We start from the raw sequence: 17,485 nt of genomic DNA, 5'->3' as shown, positions 1-17,485 counted from the left end.
GAACAGGGGGGCCCGGACCATGGGGTCCTCTTTCTCTATAGCTGTTTAAGGCCGAAGAAATCCCCCAGCCGCTCTCCTACTTCCAACCAGGGAGCAGGGGAAGCAGATGGATGGGGGACATCAGTGGTGGGAGGAAATGTCAGCCAGGGGTGGTGAGTGGGTGGGCGGGTATTTCTGGGTAGGTATAGCTCTGCGCTGGTCCCTCCAAAGATTTATTTGCAGGGGGGCCCGGAGCCAGAAAGTTACGTCATTCTTTGAGTGATTTAGTGAATTTGTTTCCCCATGTTGAAGCTATAACAGCTCCATGGTGGGATGTAGCTTTACTTTATGTTAATTTTGCATATCTAATAGAAAAATAATATTACAAATAGGGATGCACTGAATCCACGATTCGGTTGGGGATTCGGACAGGATTCGGCCTTTTTCAGCAGGATTCAGATTCAGCAGAGTCTTTCTGCTGGGCCAAATCGAATCCAAATTTGCATATACAAATTAGGGGCGGGGAAGGAAAATGCATCACTTTTTGTTACAAAACAAGGAAGTAGAAAAACTTCCAACCCCTAATTATATATAGATGCAAGTGCAAATTAGGATTCGGATTCAGTACGGTATTTGGCCAAATCTTTCACAAAGGATTCGGGGGTTCAGCCCAATCCAAAATAGTGTATTTGGTGCATCTCTAATTACAAATTTCATATATCGTTGGTTTTGGCTAGATCTGAACCAAATCCTTTCATTACTCACTGTAAGAAACAGCTTATAATAGCCTTATATTTTGTACACTTTCTGCATATCTAATATTAAATCATACCTTGTTTTCTGTATTGCTTTATAAGGAAAATGGTCTTAGAGGTTGGGAACTGCTATGTTTCCTAATTCTAACTTCTAATGGACCTATTCATTTAGTTACACCTTGATCATTGCCTCTAATATTCAAACCTATTTTCTTTTGCCAGGTTAAAAAAGTTAAAGAAGAGAAAAATGAAGTCATTTTGGTAAGTAGAGAAACTTGTCATAAATAAACGTTTTGTTAAAGATGGAGGATAATGTAACAATGTCGTAAAATATAATAAAACTTAAAACACTCCAAACCTTCTAGCAGATATAACACTCTTCTTGAACTATGATGCATAGCCTAGCATATGTTACTCCCAAGGGGCCACATTTGTTCAGTTTGTTAATTAGATTTTGTTAAATTACAAGTCAGACTTATCTGTGGATCAGTAGCCTTAGACACCAACTCTACACAAATGTATCTAACATTTCAGTTGATTTACAGATTGGCCATTGCCACTTACATACCAACATTGACCTGATTGCTAAGAACCCATTTCATTGCTAATGTCTAATTATCCTTTTCTTTTCCAGCAAGGGGCAGTCCAGTAACCCCTTGCATTTTTATGAGAAAATAGATGCCAACCCTGCATTCATTTATACTCAAAACTATATCTCATAGTATAATGTGTCTTTTATTTATCTTGATCAATAATCTCTTACCCTCCTTTTTTATTTAAAAAACAGGTACTACCGAAGATGTACACAGAAATGCCCTGTTTGGTAAGCAAATAATAGTTTATTATTAGTTATATTTAAATAATATTAAATTAAATAAAGCAACATTACATATCTAATCTGCCAGGTAAATATTTTAAAGAGGCTAACACAATTAAACAAAACAAACCCATAATATCATGGGAAGTATATTTTCGCATTTTCCAACAAACAATTATTTTTTGTCTTTCAACTAGGAACCAGTAGAAACCAATGTTAATATCAGTGAGGTAAGTAGGAAAACATGAGATTTTGAAAATACTTTGTCACATTGCCATATACAATAGATATTAGTATAGCAACAAATGGATTAATTGTATGTTTTTATTCTTAAACAGAAACAACCTGAGGAAATCATTGCCCATGACATTTGCCAGGAGACAAATATTGGCCATAACAGCTGCCAAGAAGAACCTGATGAAAACAATGGTCATGACATCTGCCAGGAAGAACCTGAGGACAATATTAGCCATCACAGCTATCAGGTAAGTAGTTTTAAATGAATTTAAAAAAAAAAACACAACAACATGCCTCTTCCCCAACAATACATGGCTTTTTGCTTAATATATTTTAAAGCCTTCTTTATAAAGCCTTCATTCTTTGTAGAGCTCAATCAATTATCTTACATTTGCTTAACAGAATCAATCATGTGATCCATGTGATCAATAAACTTCTATCTCTTTTCCAGGAGCAACCTGAGGAGCCTGGCACAGAGATCAGCCAGGGAAATGCCTCAGAGGAGGAAGAAAGTCTAGAAGAAGAAAGTCTAGAAGAACAAAATCTAGAAGAACAAAATTTAGAAGAGGAAGAAGAAAGCAGTAATGATAATCTGTTTCCATTTCTTGAGGTATGGCTTTTTGCTAAATATATTTTAAAGCCTTCTTTGTAGAGCTCAATTAATTATCTCACATTTACTTAACAGAATCAATCATGTGATCAATAATCTTCTATCTATTTTCCAGGAGCAACCTGAGGAGCCTGGCACAGAGATCAGCCAGGGTATTGCCTCAGAGGAAGTGGAAATTCTAGAAGAACAAGAGGAAGAAGAAAACAATAGTGATGACATGCTTATATCTAGTGGGGAAGAAGAAAGCATTTGTGATGATCTGTTTCCATCACTTGAGGTATGATTTACTATCAAGGACATTAAGACATTTTGTGCATTGAACTGATTGATTTATTGGGACATGTTTAGCATAACATTTATTTACTATGGCTTTGTTTAGGCCCACTAATGTCTAGGAACCTAAAAACCAAACTGCAGTTTAAATCACCAGTCCAGCTCATGCTAAAACACTTTAAGAACTATATATTTTTGGAGTGTCCACATAAACTGCAGTGCCCAGAGGGAAGCCATCAATGCTTATCACTACAACACCATGCTGCACACATTACATGGGGAAACCCACAAACGGGTCATTTTTTTTTCTTTGCAGCTCTGGAATACATTTTACTTTTATTAAAGTTGTCTTTGAGTTAGAACTCCTGTTATATCTCTCTCTTACCCAGGGGAAACCAGAGCAGAATGTAGAAATTGCCACAGACAACTGCCGTGTAATTGAATAATGGGAATTATAAAAAACATTTACCTTGTCATAAATACATGTTTTTGCACCTTCTCTATAAATCAGAATTGATCTGAAATGATCTTTGTCATTCACTCTCTCTCTTAAGCATCACCAACCAGATAATCACAGTATTGATGCTTGAGAGGAAAACATACGGTAGAGATGAGCGAATTTTTGACGCCCATAGACTTTAATATATTTTGGCCAATTTCCACTGCAAGCAATTTTTGGCGAAGTGAAATGGGTCAAATTCGCCCATCCCTACAATCAAGATATTCACATAACACATTACCAACTTTATTTTCCAATACTGTGTCACATTGCCATATGCAATAGATATTAGTATAGTAACAAATGGATTAATTTTATGTTTTTATTCTTAAACAGAAACAACCTGAGGAAATCATTGCCCATGACATCGGCCAGGAGGAACCTAAGACAAATATTGGCCATTTCCAGGAGCAACCTGAGGAGCCTGGCACAGAGATCAGCCAGGGTAATGCCTCAGAGGAAGAAGAAAAGCTAGAAGAACAAGCAGAAAAAGAAAACAATAGTGATGACATGGTTATATGTAGTGATGAAGAAGAAAGCATTATTGATTATCTGTTTCCATCACTTGAGGTATGATTTTCTATCAAGGACATTAAGACATTTTGTGCATTGAACTTATTGCTTTATTGGGACATGTTTAGAATAAAGTTTATTTAGTATGGCTTTGTTTAGGCCCACTAATGTCTGGGAACCTAGAAACCAAACTGCAGTTTAAATCACCAGTCCAGCTCATGGTAAAACACTTTAAGAACTATATATTTTTGGAGTATCCACATAAACTGCAGTGCCCAGAGGGAAGCCATCAATGCTTATCACTACAACATCATGCTGCACACATTACATGGGACATTGTAGGGATGAGCACATTTGTGAAGCCCTAGACTTTTATGCATTTTGGCAAATTTTCACTGACGGTGAATTTTTGGCTAACGAAATGGGTCAAATTTGCCCACCCCTACAAACAAGATATTCACATAACAGATTGCTAACTTTATTTTCCAATATTGTGTCACATTGCCATATGTAATATATATATTAGTATAGCAACAAATGGATTAATTGTATGTTTTTATTCTTAAACAGAAACAACCTGAGGAAATCATTGCCCATGACAATTGCCAGGAAAATCCTGAGACAAATATTGGCCATTTCCAGGAGCAACCTGAGGAGCCTGGCACAGAGATCAGCCAGGGTAATGCCTCAGAGGAAGAACATAATCTACAAGAACAAGAGGAAGAAGAAAACAATAGTGATGACATGGTTATATATAGTGGGGAAGAAGAAAGCATTTGTGATGATCTGTTTCCATCACTTGAGGTATGATTTGCTATCAAGGACACTAAGACATTTTGTGCATTGAACGGATTGATTTATTGGGACATGTTTAGCATAATGTTTATTTAGTATGGCTTCATTTAGGCCCACTAATGTCTGGGAACCTAAAAACCAAACTGCAGTTTAAATCACCAGTCCAGCTCATGGTAAAACACTTTAAGAACTATATATTTTTGGAATATCCACATAAACTGCAGTGCCCAGAGGGAAGCCATCAATGCTTATCACTACAACACCATGCTGCACACATTACATGGGGAAACCCACAAACGGGTAATTTTTTTCTTTGCAGCTCTGGAATACATTGCCCAAAGTTTAAAGATGTTATTTACTAAACTCAATTTTTTCTTCTGCCTGAGGTTTTTTGGGCAAAAATGTTAATGTTTAGAGGAGAAAAAAACGCTCACCATTTCAAACCTGTCACTGTTGTGTATAGGTCAATGGGAGATGTCCTTTTTACAATTTGAAGGTATCGTGGTCTGCTCTGGATCTTGTCTGGTAAACAAAAAAAATTGGGGTTTTCAGGCAATAACCTGAAAAAATTAAGCAATTCAGGATTCTAATCCAAAAAATTTGTACTATTTGGGTTTTTCCCCGATTTTCGCAATTTTTTCCCCGACCTGACTGTTTCAAGTTATTTTATTGATAAATAAGATAAAATTGTGGATGGGAGTTTAGTCAAGCTTAGTTTAATACAAATATGAGAAATTCGAGTTTTAGTAAATAACCCCCTAAAAGTCTCACACACATTATTTCTATTAGGACAAACCATAACCCATATACATAAGAATAATAATCTCTGTAATAGTTATGTCCACCATTAACAACACTGTTTGGGCACAAGGCCTCTTTGCTATACTAAATACAAATTAAAAAACTGCTTAACAATGAACACAGTGAGGAATCTTATGGGGATGCCTCTCAACCTGAACAAACTAAATGAGCAACAAACTAAAAAGAAAAACTTGCAATATTTATTCTTTTTGTCTATTTACTGAGTTAATCTAAAATAATGTTTTCCTTTACCAGGTCTGCAATGAACATGGATTTGACAAACTATGCCCGGTATGCAAAAACATTTTTTACATTATTATCCCTGTTTTCAGCCTTCTCCCTCTATTCTCCCCCCACCACCTGGCATTATATTGTCTTATTTTCAAATTTTGCATTTTACTTTTTTTAGGACCCAACTGGCTGGATAGACCTCGAACAATGTGTTGGATCAGGAGGATTTGGAGTAATCCATAAGGTCAGATATGAGATTTTAAGATTGTAAGGGGTGGGAATGACCTACCTTTTGTGGCCCTTAACATCTCAATGTAATTCTATATATTGTATATATTTATCTATCTAGTATATAAATATTCATACATATGTCATGTATCACTAAATTGCCACATATGCCACATTTTAAGCAGGATTCATATTTCCTTTTGGAGTTTGTTTTTTGTTTCTGAGACTGCAAAGACCCATGTCGTTATACTCAGGTACTTTATCAAATTCAAGTCAAAATTCACCACAAATCTGTTTTCTTTCAGGCATGGCATTTTAAGGAAAAGAAAGAAGTGGCCATAAAAGTGATAAAAGACCTTAGGGTAATGTATATTTTTTAACTATTTAATTTATTATAATGAGAGTATTGCAGAAAGTGTTGTGTTACACATACAAATCAACTGCCAGTAAAAAGAGACTTTGTAAACCATGATTAGCAAGTCGCCCCCTTATATAATGGATAGTCATAATGCAAAATGGAATTTGTAATGATTAGAAATGGACTTCTTTAAATGCCCCAAGCTCTGCTCAGCCCGGTGAAATATTCACTGGAGGTTTAATTATTTAATAAATGCAAAACTAACTATATCATCCGCTTGTAATATTTGCAGCTTATAAAAGGCAAATGTGTGACTTATATTCATTAATCTCTATGTAACAATACTATAAAGTAACCACCCCTAACAGAAGTGGATTTAAATCACACCAAATCATAACAAAAAAATCATAACTCAGTTCAACACATTGCAAGTAAACACATGGAGCGGCATAGAAGAGAAAGAGGGGAAAGTTAGATTCTATGATTGAGAGTGGAGGCCATTACAGCACATCACAGAGAGACTTGAGAGAACTGATAACCTTTACTAGCTTTACGCATTCAGAAGCTTCTGATGAAGTGACTCCAGTCACGAAATGCGTAAAGCTAGTTCCCCTGCCCGCTTACACTTTTGTATTCTTAACATGGATTAATAAAGTTAACTGGCTCTATCCAAGTTTGGTTTCCTCGAGTTCTGATCCGGTGAGGTCATCCCTACTATCAAGTTTGTTTGGGAAGTTAGTATCTGTGGTGTTGGCACTGTGGTACACTGATGGCAAACTAATGAATTCTATGTTTTACAACAAGGATTAAATAGTTGTCAAGACTAATTTAATGATCATTATTTCTGTATCTAGGATAATGAAGAGATCCTTGCTGAACTGTACGTACTTGAACGCGTTTCTGGCCACGACAACTTCCCTGCCTTTTATGGAGCCTTTTATCTACGGCCCAGCATTTCAAATGAAGAGGCGCTATGGGTAAGGATATACTTCTTAAATAAAAGCACACAATGGTCTTGCATTGCACATGCCAAGAAGGAGAAAATCTCAATCAAAGTTAATAAATATAACACTGATTATTTCAGACCCGTTACTGCTACTGATTACTAGGAATGTTACACAGACACACAGACAGATAGATAGATTTTAGGCAACATATATATATATATATATATATATATATATATATACACTATAATATTTATATACACTATAAATAAAAACATTTTATTTCTATTCTAGATTGCTATGACAATGTGTGCTGGTGGCTCCGTAGACGCCTTAATTAGGAGCACGCCCAATAGATCCTTGGATGAGACCTGGATTTCATACATATGCAAGAAAGTTTTACAGGTAAGACAGATATTAACCCCTTCATTGCTTTTCATAATCTCTGCTCACCGACTTTGAATCCTATTAATTCTAGAATATCATAATATATACAAGTTCATCATGTTTGCTTTATTCATCTTTCTAGGGCCTGGATTACTTACAGGAACTGAACGTGATACATCATGATCTCAAGGGCGCCAATATAATGTTAACTTCTACGGCCCGTGTGAAGATAAGTAAGTGACGTTTATTATCTATAGGAAGAATGGGTGCCACAAAAGCAAAGGGTATATTTATTGCTCATCTCAATGTGTAGCTTTTATTAGGCATCATAAAACTTTAAAAGGGATCTCTACCCAAAAATGGCACCTTTGCATAATTCAAAAATATCATTGTAAGCATCGTTCCAATATACAGTCATTAAGAATGTTCAGTGTTTTATTTGTCTCTGTCTTTACACTCTCTTTGCACCTGGTTCAAATCAATAGTCAGCACCAGACAAAAGAAAATACTGCTTCAAAAATATATTTCCATTTGTAATAACTGTAGCACCTTTCTGTATTGTCATAGATGTTATTACTGCGTTGTACAAAATAAATTCATGCTTGTTTCTTTCAATTTCAGTTGATTTTGGCCTTGCCACAATAGGGCCCATCAGTACAAGTAATGCAGGAACCCGCTGTTGGATGGCACCTGAAGTCCATGCATGTTTTACAAGAAGTGTACATTATAACTACAAGGTATAATTAATAAAATAGTTGTCATTTAGTTCAGTTTTCATTAAAGTGATTAAACTTTAATTTTCTCCCTGTAGAGACTCTTGAAAATGTAAAATCATAAATGTTTATAGTTGAAGTCGGCTACTGGAAATGTTTCATAGTAATACAACGTAGCTTGGTTCTAAAGTATTAGTCATTTAGCATCCCATATTGACCCTGAGACAGGATGAGGAGGGATAGTCAGTAGAAGTATCTTTATCTTCTGTAACAATGATTATAATTTGTTTGCTAAATGGGTGTTGCTTTTTGTTTTTATTTTCTAGGTGGATGTGTGGTCTTTAGGAATCACAGCCATAGAAATGGCAGAATACAATCCTCGTAAGTAATTTTAAATAACATTTTGCGTGCGTTTATGTTAATTTATGGAGGAGTGTTTTTAGGAAGGTCAGGGGGTATCACCTATACTATAACAATGAAACATGTAAATCGGCCATGAATCAGAGAATCTTTTCTGTGCTTTTATTATAATGGTGTCTTCTGTAATTTGCATTAGTTACTTTTCTTTTTAGTGATACACTGGAAAGCAAGATATAACTTCTTGTTTCAGAGACAGGAGCAATCAGATAAAAGATATAGACTGTGTCTTTCCTGTATCCCCTTAGGCTAATGGCAAATAATGAGTTTTCTCTACTGCTGAGAAAATGCAGATACAGCCATATACTGCCCTATATGTCCAATATCTGTCTGTCACTGTGCACATGCTACAATAATTCCAACCAGACTGCATTTATTTACTTGTTATGTATGAGGGTAAGGCCACACTGGGAATTTTTTTTCTCCCCAAACGCCTTCCCTCACTCTGTGCCAGCTAAAATAAAAAACGCTGTTGCTAATCACATGCGCCGATTCATTTTTCGAAATCGCCCAAAGTTTCCACCCTTCGGGCGATTTCGGAAAATGAACCACCGCGTGTGGTTAGCGCCGATGTTTTTTTATTTTAGCCAGCCAGAATGAGGGAAGGCATTTTCGGAGATTGGTCGCCGCAAAGACGAGGCTATTAGTCGCCAGGCGACCAAATCTCCCCAAAATGACCAGTGTGGCCTTACCCTTAAAGAAGGAAAAATAAATCATCAATAGGTTCTGATAATAGAAACTCATCAGAATATCACCCTCTACTGTACAATGCTGCAAAATATTTTGGCCCCTTGTAAATTTGTAAGAATAACAATAATAATATTGTGTTCTCTTACACTTACAGCACACATTAAACTCCGTGGTGCTGAGCTTTCCGAAAGGATTATGAATGGTCCAGCTCCAGCTCTAAAAGAGGATATATGGTGAGTCATTTTTTTTACAGAAATAGGACTTAAGGTGGCCATAGACGTTACAATTACAATCTTTCCTGGAAAAGATCTTTTTGATCGATAAGCCAACCCATATCCAAGTCTTCTGCCAATATCGGTTGGCTCGTTTTCCACCATACACGCACCGAATATGGTGCCAGAATTTTTTTTGTACAATATTATTGATGCGTCTATGGCCACCTTAAGCAGTGAGGGTGGGGGAATGGGGAAAGAGACACTGAAGCATAAGGCCGGAGAAGGTGTTAAAGTGGGAAAGAGATAAGTTCAATGAGCTCAAATGTAAGTGTCACTACTGTATCCACTCTATCCATTGCTGTGATGATGGGCTGTGTTCAAGTTATTAGTATTCTTTAAGAGACATCACCCTTTTTATAAATTCAAGAGCTTACACTTTGTTGGCCCAAATTATTCAATGAAAAGAAACATCTCCCATTTTAATTCCCTATCACCCAACAGACTTCAGTGTCCTTTTTGAATAATTCTGGCTCTGTGTTTTATTACATCATCAGTAACACTTCTGACTTGTTTCTTTCCCCCCAGGAGTAATAAATTCCAGAGATTTATTAATAAATGCCTTCAGAAGGATCCAGCCAAAAGACCATTCGCAAAGGAACTCCTATTAAACCGATTCATCACATATAATCGAGATGAAGACGAGGTGCAATATAGCATAGCAGAGCATATACATAAAGGTAATGCAAATGACTCATATTCTCTACAATCAAAAAGCAATTACTGGGAAAACTTTAATGCCTATGTGGTTATTCAAGGCTTTAGGTATTTAAGGATTCCTATTTTGATCACTATCTAAAAAATTAGGGATTTTAGGAAATTTTCATTTTCAGGTGTAATTCATTTTTATTAATTACTAATGGCTTTAGCTCCAACCAGTTCTGCTTTAAATTGTGAAAGTTTCTATCAATTACTAACTTAGCTAGCCAGTTAATGAATCACATTATGGCCATTTTTACAGTGCCCTATCATGTGCATAGATATAAAACACAGATCTTCTTGTCTAACATTAAAAACATTTTCTCCTAGGAGCAAAGAAATAAGACATTCAAGTTAAAGATTCTCTTGCAAAACCTCGTTAAGAAGACTTTGTCAAGACTTAGGAAGGAATAGGAAGAATAATATATAAATCTGGAAATGGATTCTACCCTTGCAAGATCTGAAATGTGGCTCCTTCATTATGTTCCCAAAAGGGAAAGGAGGGAAAGGGTTGGGAACACAATGTAGGAGCCACAGTCCATCTACTTTGGATACTTTACCAAATGTTTATTTTTATATAATCTATTTAAATGTATACTTATTTTTATATATTAATAAAAATAATAAAAAATAAGCTGATGTTTGACGTTTGAATAATTAATATATAGTGTAAGAAAATGGGCTGTTGAAGAGTTGCATTAACTGTAAAGGAGAAGGAAATGTTTTAGAAAATATTAACTGGGAAAAAATCAATTAGGAGAATATTATTTTGGATATAAACAACTGCTAGTACTTGTTTCATAATCTTCGGGGAAATGTTGTAGTTATGGATTTTGTACACCTTCTGTAAATTATATAGTAAAGGAACTTTTTGTCAATTGGCGCAAGAAGTGCAACAATTTTTGTGCAAGCACATATCATGGTTGTGCTTGGAAATAAGCCCAATATTTTATAATTGATGGGGTAAGAATGATAGCTCTTTGGGTGTAACTCACTGAGCCAAAAAATTCTAACATTAATGCATACACATGTAACACTAGTAGTAAATTAAGTATCACGATTCTCTAACTATGAGCTTCACCCCAATACTTTGCTCTGGATGAGACCTCAATTCTCAGGAGTTAAGACCTCACAACAGTGTGGAGTCAGGGTGTAGTACAACTGTAAATAGATGCAGTGCACAATAATTGGGCACCAGTGGTTTTTGCAACTTAACCAGAGAACATATTTATTGAACAGGATAGTCCACAAAGAAGTGTACATAACCAAGCAGGAACATAGAGCAACAGTTGATAAGCATATACTCACAACACCAATGGTCAGTATTAGTCCCTGCAGGGAAGAGAACATACACAGTAGCAATGAAGGTGCACCTAGGCTTCAGACTTTTCTCTAAGTGGAACCCAGGGGAATCACTACATCCCTAAGTCTGTACACTTAGTTAGTGTTGGACTAGGGGGCAAGGGGCCCCCCACCACGCCTCTGGTCCTCCACCCCAGGTGTAAAGCACCCTCTGGCTCCCCTCCCTGAGCCACAACCTGGCCCCTCACGCATACCGTCTTTTTAGTATAGCCATGCTGAGAATCAAGGAAGACAGAAGCCGCTTCTGGCTTCCTCCAAGGATTGAGTCTGGACCAGCAGGGCCGATGAGAGCTGGAGCCCACTGGAGTTTTTTCTTGGTGTCCTGCTGGCCCAGTCCGGCACTGCACTCAGTACTTACACTGGGCAATTGGTACCCGGGATCTTAATCCCACTTACACTCCTCCTCTGAGCCTCAGGCTGCTCAGTTAAATAGCCTAACTATCTGTCACTCATAGACTGACATCTTAAGGTGAGTAGCCTATCCTTACTAGATCTGACCTTTCTAGGTTCCACTTCTCCCTTCCTGCCTGCTCAGACAAGGGATTAACAAAATGGACCCTGATGAGGGGGCTGCCGTGTTTGTGCTGCAGTGGTCCATTAGCATTAGAAACTCTAACTGACAGATTGAGAAGGGACAGTGAGTTTGGCAGAAATATCAGCAAAAAAACAAGCAACATGACTTTTATTTTAATTAATATTGTGAAGTGTCGTTTTTTTATTATCAGTATAATTTTAAAGTATCAGTCAGACAAATACATGTCATGCAAGTACCAGATGAATGAATGAGACACATGTTGATGGCACTGGTATACAGGCAAAATAGGTAGATGACAAATAGGTAGATAAAGTGTTGATACAACACTTTTATGTGCAAAGTGGCAGCTCCTCTTAATACAATGACTGAAACTATACAGGATGGCATCATTTATCATGGAAAAATACAAATAAGATTTTATGGGGCATAATTACTTGTATATACCGGGTCTCACTTCCCACACTGAGAGGCAGCCAGCAGCATTTCATGGGCTGAGATGCCACCACCCCTTGACCTAGCAGAGCCGAATGTCTGTGTTAAAAAACAGAAATTTGGCTCTTAAATTTACCAGAGGTGGCTTTTTGCCGCCCCTGGTATTTGGCCATTCCATGCAGCCTGAGGCAAGTTTCTCACCTTGCCTCATTGCAGGAGCGACCCTGGAGGCAGCAAGCAAAAAACAAGTAACAAAAAACATAAACTTAATTTATGTTTTCTCATAACAGACTTAGTTGCTACACTTGAAGCTCTAAAGACCAAACTGCAGTACTGCGCAAAACATGTAAATTAGTCCCTGATCAAGAGATACCAATAGTCTCTCTGTACAAGAGGTCGCATGTGCAATGAGCCCTTACAAACATGGAGAAGTTGTTTCGGATGAAAAAAGGATAGCCCGTGTTGGCTCAATGAGTAGCACTGTTGTCTTGCAGCAATGGGATCCTAAATTCCAACCAGGGCAATATGTGCAAGATGTCTAAATGTTCTCCCAGTCCTTATGTCTCTGTGGGTTTCTTCCCCATACAGGTTAACTGACTCCTGATAAACTTGTCCCTATTGTGTGTGAATGTGATAGGGGCCTTAGATTGTTGGGGCAGGGACTGACGTGAAGGGTGTACATTTGTCACCCATGTTTAAACCTGACACATTTCCTTGAATGCTACTGACAATAAAGTAAGTTGCTGATGGGAAAACATTTGCTGCATTTCAATTTCCAAAGTAGCCCAAACTTTCCTTGCAAGTTTATTTGACTGAAACAGACACGGTACAGTCATCGGACACACTTATGTTCCTACAGTTGTGAAAAACACAGAGGGCTCTAACTAAAGGTGGCCATACACGGATAGATCCGCTCGTTTGGCGATGTCGCCAAACGAGCGGATCTCCCTCCGATATGCCCACCTTGAGGTGGGCAATATCGGGCTGATCCGATCGTGGGCCCTAGGGCCCAACGATCGGATCCTAGCGTTCGCCAAACGGGCGGTCGGATCGCGGGACCGCATCAACGAACAGATGCGGCCGCGATCCGACGGGATTTTTAATCCCATCCGATCGAGATCTGGCCGACTTTCGGCCAGATCTCGATCGGGGAAGCCCGTCGGGGGCCCCCATACACTGGCCAATAAGCTGCCGACACGGTCTGTCGGCAGCTTTTATCGGCCCGTGTATGGCCACCTTTACTGCTCTGTCTTATAAGATCCTACCATTAGCTAGTCCTCATTCAGAGGGTTGTGATTTCCATGGCTTTCACTTAGGTCTGGTTTTACCCCAGGGTTCTATGTTTACTGTAGCCTGCCCTATACCAGGCTTGAACATATCTACCCCCTACAGTAATGAGAGCAATGAGACCCTGCCCTGTATTTAATGAGGCAGATGGACAAGGCAGGTATTAGGTGTAAGATTTCAATGAGCCGGAGCACATTGTGCCTCGCTCTTTACAATACAATGTACACAGCCTAAGTACATTTTGATGAGAGCACTATTGTAATGCTGTGGACAGTGAGAGTAACTAAAAACCCATGTTTTTACCATCCCTCGATTGAGGTGAATTATCTGTGACAGTGAAACATTTGCTTTTAGGTTATCCAAAAATCAGAAAAAGATTGCTGAAGTGGATTCTTGAACCAATTTACATTATCCACATTTCCAAAGCCCTGGTTGAAGCTTTTTTGTCCTATAAAATATTTAAGCCAGGATAAAATGAGAACAGATGTGTCTGGAAAGGATATTTGCTCTCCACCCAAGCAATTGCATTTAGACATTTACACATTGTTTAGCTGTAAAGTCAACTCCAGCAAGAGACAGGTCACCGTGTACAGTTTTTCCTGTAGAATAAATTTTAGGTGGCAGTAAATTTTAAAAGGACCAACAAAATGGTTCTTAAGTGAAACAAGTGCACTAAAAAGAGTAATTTACAACAGTTGATCCAGGATCCTATGAACTGTAATCAGTAACAGTCGGAGAGGCATAGCACAGTAACCCCTGAGCTACAGAAAACATAAATGAAGATGTTTAAATCGAAATATTATGGTCCAAAAAGCAGGATTCTTAATTTGTCGTAAACTTTAAGGCAAAACATCAAGTAAATTTCTGTGCCATATTGGTGGCTGACAATGTAGACTCCCAAGCCTCCAATATAATGATTGGATACCAACTTCTACTCCAAGTTCATCTTCTCCATCTTGATCCTCAGTCATATCATTTGCAAGTTGCAAGACTTAGGGTGAGACAAGGGTTCCATGAGTAGGTTATTTTGACCCTCTGAGCAACAAAGGGAACTTCTAGAAATACATGCTACAGAATATGGAACTAATTGGTGGAATGGTTTTCGGGAAGAAATTCATTTAAGTGAGAAACCGTAGGATTTATAGACTTTGTACAATCCGGTCTGGATGGAGGTCTTATTACAGGTGCCTTTAGAGTAGAGACTATGAATTTTTGCCAAAACAGAAAAAAGTCTGTTGACCGCCGAACGTATTAAAAAATCTGGCATGACAATGGAAAAGCTAAAGCCTCCATGGGACTTGATAACAATATTTAGGTTATTACCAGAACTTCGACTATACCATTACAAGTTGTTCACACTAAGTTACCAAGGGACATAACTTTCTACATCGTTATTGTGTCAGCTAGACTAATCAGATGTAAGGGCACAATTAATAGTCAGTGCTATGTCTACTTCTTGGGTAGTTAAAGGGGAGGAGGGTTCCTTTGAGGTGGTAGTAGAGCTGCAACATGGTCCTGAACAGACACATTCATCTCTCTCTATAAACAACGTTAATAATACTCTGTCCAATACTCTGTCCCTTAGTATAATCCCAAGCTAAGAAAAGACATAACCACACTGACTCAACGCGATCTTGTGGTTTAAGGCCGGCAGCACTTAGCATTTATCTGGGTGCAGGAAACTGTTGGCGTCTCAGGCCGCACAAAATAGAGGAAGGAAAAAGGGTGAAGTTCTGCATGCCAGATTATTGGTAAAAAGCTGAAATCTTTATTAATCCATATTAAGAACACGCTGCATGGTTAGCTTGACACGTTTCGCCCTCAATCATAAGCACAAAAAAGCAAAGGTAAGAACATCAGTTTAAATCGTTAGACCTCACAGTGACCTCCAATGGCAGAATTAGGTATTACATTACAAAATGTATCTACCTGCTCTAAAAGGAAATGTGATTGGATACAAAATCACTGTACAACCATATTATCAATAAAACAATGAAACATGATTAGTTACACACACATTAAAAATTCTCGGGAATCAAATGCAAAAAAGTAATTCATATGAAATGTATTTATACATGGGTTGGTGGGAACGGATCCAGGTCATTAGAGATGAAAATCCCAGTAGCGACTGTATCATTTGGTACGGTCGCTACATTGATGACCTCATATTTATATGTCGTGGATCACAGGCTAAACTGGATATGTTTTTGGAATACACTAATAATTGTGCTTATGATTAAGGGCAGCTGTGCCCGAAACACGTCAAGCTAACCATGCAGCGTGTTCTTAATATGGATTAATAAAGATTTCAGATTTTAACCAATAATCTGGCGTGTGCGGAACTTCACCCCTTTTCCAATCCCAAGATAATTTTGGTAATTTCTATGGTGCATGCTGTTTATGCATAGCAGGAATGAGGGAAAGGAAGGCAGCCTGTTCTATTTGAAACTGTGAAGATTGAAAGTGGAGATCAGCCCATTGTGTCTGCCCTTTCTCCAGAATCCCGGAAAGAGAAATTACACTACATACAAAAAGTATGAATCGAATTTTCCTAGTTAAAGGGATACTGTCATGGGAAAGAATGTTTTTTTTCCGCAAAACGCATCAGTTAATAGTGCTGCTCTAGCAGAATTCTGCGCTGAATTCCGTTTCTCAAAAGAGCAAACAAATGTTTTTATATTTAATTTTGAAATCTGACATGGGTTTAGACATATTGCCAGTTTCCCAGCCAGGGCCGGATTTACATAGTGGGCGCCCCTAGGCCCACTATCGTTTGTCGCCTCTATCCACTCCCCTTTTTTCTAGCAAATTTTCATCATCTGGACCAATGTGGGTGTGGTTAGACAGCATGCCACCCCCCTAAAATCCTGCCACCCTAGGCCCAATCCTAGGTTGCCTTTCCACAAATCCGAGCCTGCAGCTGATAGATGAGATATAACAATTGTGTTACATATAAGTGGTCAGTGTATGCTGTAAAGCAGTTTGCAGTTTGCGGAAGCATTGCTGAGTGTTAGTTGTCAGAATTCAATTGTTATGGGGTGAGGTGTTATTGTTGGGAAAAGTTGGAAGGCTTAGAGACTCTGGCAAGGGCTTTGGTGTGAGACAGGGAATTTAGAGGCTATAGGTTCAATCTGTCCCGTTTAGATTCGCTGAAAAATTTGTAAAAAAAAAGTTGAAAACACATCGAAGTCAAAGAGCGTCAACGTTTTTTTAGTTGCGACAATTTTTTAAAACGCGCAACAATTGTTCTTGCTCCTAATGCATTAAAGTCAATGGACGTTTTTTCTTATGGGCATTTTTTTCTCAGAATTGCAGAATGCAGAATTTCACGCGAATCTATGGCAGGAGAAAACAAATTGCCCTTCGCTACAAGAGAAAAGGATATTAAGTGACATCTTGGAGAGTCCTTACAAATAAGAGAAGTTATCTATGTGATTGAAGAATTAGTAACAGCATCATTCTCTCTCTGTAGCAATTGAAGTCTATACTCAAAAAAATGATTTCCATATATTTTGTAGTTAAACTGCATGCATTTCAAAGGTAGTGATGCACATAGCCTCATTCTTGCTTCCTATGGCACTTACACATTCTCATACACACGTGGCATAATCACACTATAGCACTTTGCAATAATTCAGCAATTATTAT

General features: G+C 38.0%; 1 protein-coding gene across 1 annotated transcript in view; it reads left to right on the top strand.

Annotated features, from left to right (window-relative positions):
• Positions 1-1,533: 1,533 nt before the first annotated feature.
• Positions 1,534-17,485, top strand: part of LOC108705806 (traf2 and NCK-interacting protein kinase-like) — a 34,652-nt gene continuing 18,700 nt past the window's right edge. Inside the window, exons 1-15 of the mRNA XM_041565655.1 lie at positions 1,534-1,557; positions 1,749-1,781; positions 1,929-2,036; positions 2,514-2,675; positions 5,535-5,570; positions 5,689-5,754; positions 6,044-6,100; positions 6,951-7,073; positions 7,338-7,448; positions 7,573-7,663; positions 8,052-8,167; positions 8,470-8,524; positions 9,405-9,483; positions 10,051-10,287; positions 15,624-15,684. Of these exons, the coding sequence (XP_041421589.1) occupies positions 1,534-1,557; positions 1,749-1,781; positions 1,929-2,036; positions 2,514-2,675; positions 5,535-5,570; positions 5,689-5,754; positions 6,044-6,100; positions 6,951-7,073; positions 7,338-7,448; positions 7,573-7,663; positions 8,052-8,167; positions 8,470-8,524; positions 9,405-9,483; positions 10,051-10,287; positions 15,624-15,684 (1,359 nt within the window). The remainder of the gene's footprint in view (positions 1,558-1,748; positions 1,782-1,928; positions 2,037-2,513; positions 2,676-5,534; positions 5,571-5,688; positions 5,755-6,043; positions 6,101-6,950; positions 7,074-7,337; positions 7,449-7,572; positions 7,664-8,051; positions 8,168-8,469; positions 8,525-9,404; positions 9,484-10,050; positions 10,288-15,623; positions 15,685-17,485) is intronic.

The sequence above is a fragment of the Xenopus laevis genome, chromosome 6L, assembly GCF_017654675.1.
Source record: "Xenopus laevis strain J_2021 chromosome 6L, Xenopus_laevis_v10.1, whole genome shotgun sequence".
Taxonomy (NCBI): Eukaryota; Metazoa; Chordata; class Amphibia; order Anura; family Pipidae; genus Xenopus; species Xenopus laevis.
This window is presented reverse-complemented; position numbering and strand designations above follow the sequence as displayed.